General features: G+C 48.9%; 1 protein-coding gene and 1 pseudogene across 1 annotated transcript in view; one reads left to right on the top strand and one right to left on the bottom strand.

Annotated features, from left to right (window-relative positions):
• Window positions 1–4,430, top strand: part of RPS6KC1 (ribosomal protein S6 kinase C1) — a 230,633-nt gene extending 226,203 nt beyond the window's left edge. The window contains exon 15 of the mRNA XM_023533217.1: window positions 4,210–4,430. Within this exon, the coding sequence (XP_023388985.1) occupies window positions 4,210–4,242 (33 nt within the window). The 3' untranslated portion in view covers window positions 4,243–4,430. The remainder of the gene's footprint in view (window positions 1–4,209) is intronic.
• LOC111742651 lies at window positions 611–729 on the bottom strand (annotated as a pseudogene).
• Window positions 4,431–10,167: the final 5,737 nt, after the last annotated feature.

Consider the following 10,167-nt stretch of genomic DNA (forward strand, 5'->3'; position numbering starts at 1 on the left):
TGCACTGTGAGTTCCCTAAGAGTGGTGACCTAATTTACTTTGTTCACTTGGATGACTGACATAAAAAAAAAAAAAAAACAACAACAAAAAAACCCCAAAACAATGGTGGACACATAGCAAACATTCTCTAAGTGTTTGTTGAATGAATATGTGAAAACATATTTTCTGTCGGTAAAACAGGTTTCTACGGTATGTGCAACCTTCCTCAAAGTCTGTGATGAAGGGAGGTTTGTCGGAGACCTTCCATCCCACTAGGACCCCCTTTATCCTGAATCTTCTCAGCCCAGGGGGAGTCTTGGGGGATCCGTGTCCAGGTGCCATGGCCTGCAGGAGGCTCTTCTCTTGAATGTGGACCTTCGGGAAGGCTACAAGACGGGCTGTGGAGGAGGTTGACCACTCACTTACTGACTGTGTGACCTGGGGCAAGGATTTGATATCCTGATTGGTAAATTCTATACCCACCTCCAAGAGTTATTGGTGGGTGTTATTGATCGAATGTTCGTTTCCTCCCCACATCCAGATGTGGAAGCCCTAACCCCAGTGTGGCTGTATTTGGAGATGAAGTTTCTATGGGTCTTTTTAAATTTTTTTAATTTTTAAAAATTTTTAATGCCTACAGCACCTGGTCTTCTTAGGTGGTCTCCCATCCAAGTACTAACCAGGCCCGACCCTGCTTAGCTTCCGAGATCAGACGGCATCTGGCCTGTTCAGGGTAGCATGGCCATAGGCTGGTGCAGAGAGTCAAACCCAGGCAGCCAACTTCTGATCCTGAGTGCTGAGTCATGTGTTTTACCACCTTGGTCATGCTTTGCACTTTCTGGGGGCTAAGTAATGGGTCCAGATCCTGCAATGGCAGGACTGGGATTTGAACTGGGTTCCACCTGGAATCCAAACCTTTCTACTGTATAACACTACCCTAGAGGCAGGAACGTGACCTCTAAGTAGTGGGGGTCTGCTGTAAAAGTAGCAGCAGTAACATTAAAAATAGACCAGAGATATGATGACGAGTACTTAACACGTGGAGAGAGATGGCGTCTGGGCCTGGGGCGCAGGGATGGGGGCCAGGAAAACAACTGTGGTGTTTGTGGGCTAAGAAACTTGCCCCAGATCACACAGCTACTAAGCGGTAAAGCCAGGATTTGAACTCAGGTGATCTGGCTCCTGTACCCATCCTCCTAGATGTCATGCCATGCTGTTTTCAATGGAAATTGGGTGATATTTGATAACTTTGACCTTGTGGAGGACTTTATACAAAATAAAGAAGACAGAGAGAAGGTATTGCATCTCTTCTCACAGGCTGAAGACTTGAGAGAGGGGAGATTTGTAGAATGCATGTGTCTCCTGTGTGAAGCTGATGGCACTAGGGGCCTGGGTGCTGAATCGGGGGAGAATTCTCCTTGGCTCAGTGCTGAACGAATAGGTTTGTGTTGATGACAGCAGAGCTCACAGGACAGGTGCACTCAGGCGATGCCTTCGGTGTTCCCACGAGGCCCTCTTTCACTTCCTCACACACTGGGGCTCTGTGAAGGGTGGGAGCAGGTGTCATCGTCACTGCCCTTGCTAGGCGCTGACCTCAGCTGGAGCCTTCTGTAAGCCACTGGTTCAGAGCAGAGGCCGCGGGCTTGGGATCCAGATAGGTCTCTACTAGCTGTCTAACCGTGGGCAGGCTATTAATCCCTCCGTGTCTCGTGCCCTCATCTGGGCAGTGAGCGTAGCCATTGTGCCCCCTTGCAAGGCTGTGGTGAGGCCGGGACGAATGAAGTGCTTAGAGCTTCATGAGTAGTGCCTACTATTCCTCTTCTTGCCATTAAGCGTGTCCCAGCGGCTGTCCACATGCTTGTGACCACTCACCAGGTCATGGCACATGGACTTCACAGGTCCTCTCTTCACTCGGCCTCTTCCTCGCGGATCCTCGGGGGCTCGGTCGGAGTTTAGCATGCACTGGGGACTCTCTAGGCCCCCTCGGTGGCTCCACAGGGCTGAGATCTGACCAGCTAAGTGCTCGGTGGCTGATCGTCAGAGGGCAGAGACTTGGCCTGGCTCAGCCCTTTGGTTCCACCGCTGGTTCTTAATGACTGTGTTGCTTTGTTTTCTCCGGTGTCGCTGTCTTTATTATTATTATTATTATTATTACTACTTACAGTTTCATTAGATGTTACAGTGAAGTCCTAGACAAAATGAGGGGAAGGGATCTGAGAGCCGAGCATCAGTTCTTGAATCCTTACCCCCAAACCACCTTGATATTAAACTGTTTCTGGAGCATCTTTTGTGCAAGGCCTCGGGAGTCCAGCACTAAGAAGCGAGACTCAGTCTCCACCCATAAAGAGCTCTCAGTCCAGGAGTGTGGCAGGCAAACAAGTGCGAAGCGGGTCTGGGATGAGGTTAATTGGGGCATCCCAGACTGAGCTCCCCTGACAGGCTTCCTCTGTAGCCGGGTTGCTGGAGGGGGGTTATGTCCAACATCCCAGGCTGACCAATGTTCGAGGGGCACTTTGAGCATTTCCTTTCTTGGTATTAATAAGAACATTGCGAGGTTTAGTAAAACTTATAGATTTAAGATTTTTATCTTTACTACAGTTGCTTGGCTTCTAATTAGCTGCCAGTGGATATTCTGCTTTGTAAATTGCCCGTGGCCAGTTTTTAGGCTCTGACTGACCTATTCCTACCACTTCAGTTTTCTCAAGTCGCCTGTGCTGCCTCTCCAGAGACCCCACTTTGCACACATCAAATTTGTTCCACTCAACAAACATTATCCATAGTGAGCCTACTGTGTGCCAGGCATCGTGCTAGGCCTGGGAAATGAAAGCTGAATCAGACACAAGTGAATCAAATCTGATTCTATCCAAGGAACTTGCAATCTTTTCCTGAAAAGTGGAGCATAAATTAATTTTTAGTAAATCTGATATCAAATGTACTAAGAGAATTTACTTGTTAAAGGAACCTCCTAATTCAATGCTTGCATTTCTATACATTTTGGTGTCTTCAGAATGGGGCATCCCTGAACTCATATTAGCTGAAGCCAAAGAGAATTAGGAAGGCAGTGACAGAGGTCTAGAACTGAAGGGACCAAAGCAAACATCCAACCCGACTTCCGGAGTTTTACAGATGAGACCATTCAGACCCTGAGACATGACACGAATGTCTCTGGTGGCTGAACTGGGCCGTGGCAGAGCAGGAGCTCATTGTCAAACTTCTTCCTTATGCTCTGCTGCTTCTCAGGCTCCTAAGCCAGCTACCTAGGCTTTTGGGTTATCTGTTGGTTGGCACTGTCTGTTTCAGGTTCCTTCCCCAGTGTAAAGAACTGGCTGTATAACACGTCCATAAAACCAATAGGACTTTTTAAATCGCGGGCCCAATTGCCCCCCGAAAGCATTTGTCCTCGTGGGCCCAGGTTCAGGCCCTCGCCTTCCGCTTGGAGCTCATGTGTGGAATTTCAACCCTGCTGCGACATTTGGCTATTTGAATTCACTCCACTCCAAGAGTGTGTGTGATGCTGACAGACCTCCCCTTCTTGTGCCCAGAAACCCCACTAAAGGAACAAGGACAGATGCAGCCACCACTGCCCTTAGTGGGGGAGGCCATCGAACAGAAGGGCATGAGAGCTGGGACGTGGCACGTGAAGCCGATTGCCCCAGCTACGGCAGCCCCGGGCACATCAGTGCCTGTTGTCCTGGGCTGCTAGAGCTTGAGGCCTGTGGTTCTGGAGGCCACCCCAGCCAACAGCGGCCCCGATGGGAGCAGGAGGCAGGAAGCGGCCTCACATGTTCTTCATGCAACTCTTCATCTATTTTGAGTGGCAAAGTACTGACTGTGGAAGTTTGACTCTTCTCGTAAATGAAAACCTGAGGGGTTTGGTGATATGAGAGGTAGACCGAGATCAAGAGCCTTTCTTCAGAGTGGCCACCACCTGTAAAGGACAGTTTGGATTTTGGCCGTGTCCTCGTCACCCCCAATCGTCTCCCTGGCTGGGATCCTATGCTAGTCCTGGGAGAGGCGACATTCACACCACACACATTCAGAGCAGAATAGGGGGCAGGGGGTCACTCCGGGAGCATCTCGTGGTCATCCGGAAGATGCCGATCTTCAGCCGAGTGCCTGTCAAATGAGAACAGCCTGGGGAGGGGGAGAGGGGACAAAACCAGGTAAGGGAAAAGACCCAAACAAAGAGCCTTCATTTCAGCTTCTCTATCCTTTTTTTTTTTTTTTCAGAGGACGACGCACTACATGATCCTGGTGAACTAGAATGAGGCTGAAGGGGACAGGAACATTCTCTACTGATTTTCTTTCTTCTTTTTCCATGGACGGGTGTGCGGAGCAATAGCGGGGCGATGAGAAACTTGTTGAAGAGAGCTGTGCAAACAATGGCTGGCGAATGCCAAGGCTGGCAGTCAGTGGTTCTTAATGTTTGAATGGAAGTGGCTGGAGCTGGCTTCCCCCCGACCCCCCCTCCACAGTCAGTGTTGCCAAGAAAACAAGGAGTAGCTGTTTTAAGCATTTACAAATGGTAATGTACCAACAGCTGGTCTCAGTCCAACCGAGCTATTGTAGGGGTATTAAAAAGACAGGCCAGAGTTGGAGATGCACTGCCAACCTCCCTTGCAGAGTTGGGGAACATTTTCCTTGGAAAAAAGAGGTCTTATATTCCTGCAGAGATCGACAGGACGGTTCTCCCGTGGAGTCAGTGCCTTGCTTGGCAGAGGAGGCCGCGCAGGCAGACGAGCCAAATGCTCCGGCGACAGGGAAGCGCGGAGTCAGGGGGCTCGCGCTGGGTGGATCGGCGCGGCCAGGCCCGCACCGCGGTGCGCGCACACGCGAGGGGGCACGGCCGTCCCCCGCGTCTCGGTTGCCGTGGCCTCTGACCGCTGGCCTGTGCCTGTCGGCGGCGGCAGCTACACCGCCGTCCCGCTCTCGCTCGGCCTTGGCTCTTCTCCTGTCAATCCGTCAGCCCTTTTCTTTCCTTTATATTCAGGCCAAGAAGAGGAAAGAAAAACAATCTCATGAAAACCCTGCCCTCTCTTCCCTCGTTCCTTATCCTCGGCCCCTCGGCGACATAGAGAGGAAGCCGCAGAGCAGTCACGCCACCGTTTCCGCCTGCTCCGCCTCTCAAAGCCCAGTCTGGGGTGTTCTTCGGGGTTTTGTTCATCTCAGGAAATTGTAATACACAGAGCATGCTTCTTCGCTAAATGTAATTACCCGCGGCCCTGTGTTTATGGATGAGGCATGGTGGAAAGTAATAGAAAATGATTATTTTTCGTTCTGAAGGCCTTCTTTATTAGTGGTGCGGTAGGAATGTCAGCTGCCTTCTCTGAATGGCAATGCAATGTTTTGCTTTTTTTTTCAGCAAGATAAACGATCTTATTTGTTGATGTTTGGTGCTTGAGATGACATTTATGTGAAATAAAAGGAACCAAATTAATAATAAAAAAAAAATGATTAGCCAGACACAAATGAAAAATGTACATCTCTCCCCCACCCCAGTTAAGTTGTTTGTATTTACATGCTATTCACAAATAATGGCAACATGCCCAATAGTTGGACGGCGAGGATTTTTTTCTTTTACAATCATATGGCTCGATTCCGTTTTCCAGATCTTGTCTGAGAGCTGCTATTTGAAATAAAAATGTTTGCATCCGTTTCCTCATTAATCCTTTCGTTGTAATACAACCTGCTGCAGAGAAATGGCAAAACAGATGCAACAATGAAAATTAAAAGGGATGGACACTTATCTTGGGCTATAAAAGCTGCTAACCATGTAGGAACTAGAGAGGCTTTTGGACAGAAAATATGGCAAATGATAGAAACAATCAGCAGACTAAGAGTTTGCTATTTGGAAAACTCTGGTGGGACATTTCTCTGCTCGTAACGGCTGGAGGATCACTCCTGAGTTTAGTGTACACCAGAGAGTGTGTTTGTCTGCTTCGCCTTGAGGCCTGTCTTCAATATTTGGTGCATCTACCCATCTGGTTTTTCACTGGGCTGGAATTTTCTCGACACAAACAAGCACTTTGCAAAGAATCTATGGACTTCATGTTTTGAGGGTCCCGTATTTTGTTCAGAAATACTGCTTCCTGCCCTCTGGGGATCATAGGTTCAGAGCAAAGCTGCTTTGACCTCGATCTTAGTTTTCGCAATGAAATACACTGTATATGGGGGAGGCGAAGGGTTTATACCATGTGCGGGGGTGAAGGATCATGACTTCGCATTGCTCAGACAACTTGATAAAAAGGAAAAAAAAGGAAGTTCCAATGCACCTTTTTGGGGATATGTGATACCAAGCTGTATATCATTCTGGGTTATTTTTTCCTTATAATTATCTGATATTATCTCATAGCTATACTCAACTCCCGAATTCACTGAGATTTGGGGTCACAAGTAGATTCGGCCTTTTTGTTTGTATTTATTGAGCATCACCTGTTTGCAGTCTGGGAGTAACAGAGACAGAGAAAGGCAGAAACATAGTTTTTGCCCTTGTACAGATTATAAATTTCTTGGCAGAGTCTGGATTGGCACAATTAAATACATATGAAGACAAACAGCCAACCAGAGCCATGCACAGGGGAGTTGACGAGTGGGATGAGGACGTGGCTTGGGGCAGGAGCTTTGTTCTGCTGGAGTCCATGCATGCTGTGCTGACAGCATGAGGCCGGTACTGCTCGCTGATGGACGGATCGAATCCTTACAAGTGAACTTAAGCAAGCAGAGGAGATGGGAGCCCGTGCATGTAGGATGTTTGTCCAAATGTGTCAGACCTCTGGTGCCTAGCTCCTGGCTAGAGTGACACCATGGAATTATTATTTTTTTGCTCAAGATGATGATACATTTCAGACCTGTATAGCAGGTCTGGTTGGGGAAGACTAGGGGAAGAGGCTCTGAACCTGAATCAAGTCTTGGTTCTGCCACCTACTAGCTGTACGTCCTTGGCCTTAACCTTTTATTGCCTCAGTTCTCAAATCTGTGAAATAGGTCGATTTCATAGTGCCTACTTTATAGCAATATTATAAGTATAGCACAGTGCCTAGCACCGAATAAGTGCCCAATAAATGTTAGCATACACAAAGAATTGTTTTTATTGATATATATTTGCTTTGTTTTTCTTTCTATTCTCGTCTAAGATGCAGGGCTGAGTGTGTATTAATTGTTCTACTTAGGATCATCACTTGACAAGGAAGATTCTTATCTTTCCACCATAAGGGAGGCCCCCTCCAAATTCCGTAGCTGGAGGCAGGAAGCTGGGTTGAATGGCTTCTCAGTCACTTCTAGGAATTTGGTTCTCCAACTTTGTGAATTCTTCTGCTTCGAAAGCCTTCACAGGGCTGGGCCACAGGGAAGTATGCCTTTTGGTGAGTGGGTGGGTAGGCAGAGTTAATTTGACACAGCCCCCAGTACAGAAACAGTCCCACCCATGATGTGGTTGGGAGTCTGGTTCTGTTGAGCCATTGCATCTAGATTTTTAAGCAGTTTCATCGGCAGAACCAGTGATCTGCTCATGGTGCCGTGGACACTCAGCCCTGCTAGGCAGGCAGCACCGTTTGTGCACAGCTATTGAAGGGGGTAAGCAGGGAAGGCAGGAGAAATAGTATCACAGCACCTGAAGCCTGGTCTTGAGTCGTGTAGGCTGGCGAGCAGAGGCAGCAGAAGGACCGAGCTGGCATGGCACAAGCAGAGATGGGTTAGAGGGTGGAGGATGACGTTCAGGGCTGGGGCTACTGCCCTTGTTAAGCTAAACTTTAGGGAGCTCGTAGGGAAAGGACCTGAGTCATGTCTTTGTCCGTCACTAACTTGTACGTGAACATGAGCTGGTTGCACGAGAATTATGGCCCCCCAAATGTTGGTGGGCACTAACTAGTGAGCTCCTCAAAGAGAAGGGCCACATCTTAAGCACCTTTGCATTTATTTCAATGCCACTCACAGTCCCTGGCCCAGAGTAGGCTCTTTCTATATGTCATCAGATAATTGTGTGAGTATTGCACATGTATAGTGCACAAGGGAAGATGGCTTCCAGAAATTGACATTACCTTGCCAAGTTCGGATGCAGTACCAGTGTGTGTAGTAGCTTCCACAGCCAGGAAGAAAGTTTAGGAATTCTTCGTTGGCTTTTATTTCTCTGGTCCAGTAAATCATTTCTAGAGCAAGTTTCTGTGCCTCAAGTGTGGATGTCAGTATGTGAAAGGGCTAGCTGGATCTTTCTTTTTCCTTTCTGGGAAGGGAAGATATGTGGAATTCAATGACATCTGCTGAAATTCAAACATATTTTTATTTATTCATGGCCATGATCAGGGCAGAACCTCTAATTTCAACCAATAATTAGACTTGACAATAGATGTGGAAATAAAACAGTTTTGCTGAATTCACTTGTCGTTCCTCCCTGCTGTAGCTGGTGTAACCCAGATGTCAGCTGTCCCCTTATTTTTCTCTTCGAGCTCCCCCTCCCTCGATCCACTCATACTAATGCACTAGCGAGTCTTGTGGCATTTACTGAGGGTTTCGTGGGGAGACGGAGAGAGGGCCGACATTGCGTACTTCACAGCCGCCCATTTAAAGATGTCTCGAGGTCTAAGAACAGCTCTCTCTAGAGGCATTTTTATTTCCATTCCTCCAAGAATCCCTTTGCTTTCTCCCCCATGTACCCAGAGCAGCAGGTTTCAAGCCTGCCCCCCTCACTCTGCTTCCAACCTCAGATTCTTCCCTTGCTGTTACATAGTCTTCGATTTCATTTTTGATTTAAGGCCCTGAAGGGGTCCAGATGAGGCTGTGTGCTGTTCATAGCTGATTTTAAGGCCTTCTGAGCAAAAACGCCACCAGCCTTTGCAATGTAACTAGCATTCCTTCTGGAAGTTTTTGGATAACTGCTGTTTTCCGCACTGATCACACAAGTGTTTGTTCATGATTTTTGCTATTTGTTGATGGTCGTATCTACAGAAAGTCCTTGCTGCTCTTTTCCTGAGCTTTTGGGGGGAGGCAGAAGGTAGGGATATGGGGACCGAATGGGAGGTGAGGGAGGACAGACAAGGAGAGCAGATAAGTCTCTCAGGAAGTTTGCTTGTGAAGGAGAGGAGAGAGGTGGGGGCTGGAATAAGGGTCAGAAGTTTGTTTAACAAAAGAGGAAGATATCAGGGCATGTTCCAGAGCTGAAGGGAAGGGGGAAGTAGAGAGGGAGGGGTTGACAGTTAGGAGGAAGAGGGCACACTCATGGACAGATGTCCCTGAGACGGTGGGAGGGCACAGAGTCCAGAACACCAGAGGAAGAATCAGAAACAGCAGAAGACAAATGTGCTGGAGGAGGGAGGGTGTAGGGTATGGGGCTGCAGATGGTTGCGGGGCTGAGGGTGAAGGGGTCCAGATGAGACTGGGTGATGGTGACCTCACAGTAGGGTATCTGCGCGCAGTCCGAAACTCTTTTCGGGTAGGGGCAGTGCTGTTGGTGGTGGTTATTTACCACGTGTCTTCCTGGACCTGCCTACAGAAATCCGCAATGGCCACAAATCAGGGCCTTGTCGCCCCCTGGAAAGCACACCACTGCTTTGAACTCTGGCTCCCCACCGCACTCTGGTGCATGGTCTGTCCTTGTCTGCCCTGTTTGGTGCACTGCCCCCCACCTCCTAGAGCGCACGTGAAGGCTTTGCCCTGCTTGACGTCAGCATCTTCCCCTGGCCCTGGGATCTTTGAAGCCTGGAAGGCCAGGTCGAAACAGGACATGTGTGGAGTGGAGTATGGTTTCTGAGAGACACGGATGCACGTCACTGGGGGAGTGGCTGCACTGCGGTGTGCATGGTATTCTGCAAGAGCTGGTGCTCTGTGGAGATGTTTCAGGAAGTCTGGCAAACTTTGGCTTTAATTATTTACTTCTGTGCCTGCATGCGGGCGGAAGAGGGATTTCCCCATCCCTCTCAGCTCCATAAAACACACGCACGGAAGCAAACAGTGCAGCTGCCCCTCTTGCTGAGGATGAGGGCATCAGTGCGGTGGCAGCGTGTAAGTCACCAGCAGAGCGGCTGGCGGGGGGCATCCAGGAGTGGCGATCTTCTTCCCGGTTCTCTAGCAGAGCAGCTGTGCCTGTCTTCCCATCCCCACCCCCCACCGCAGCTTCTCGCAGCTGCTCCTGCCGTGGCTGCCGCTGGCCCATAGCAAATGTTGGGGAATCTAGGACTCAGGACCTGAAATGTCAAG

Source organism: Pteropus vampyrus, unplaced genomic scaffold, assembly GCF_000151845.1.
Source record: "Pteropus vampyrus isolate Shadow unplaced genomic scaffold, Pvam_2.0 Scaffold98, whole genome shotgun sequence".
NCBI lineage: Eukaryota > Metazoa > Chordata > Mammalia > Chiroptera > Pteropodidae > Pteropus > Pteropus vampyrus.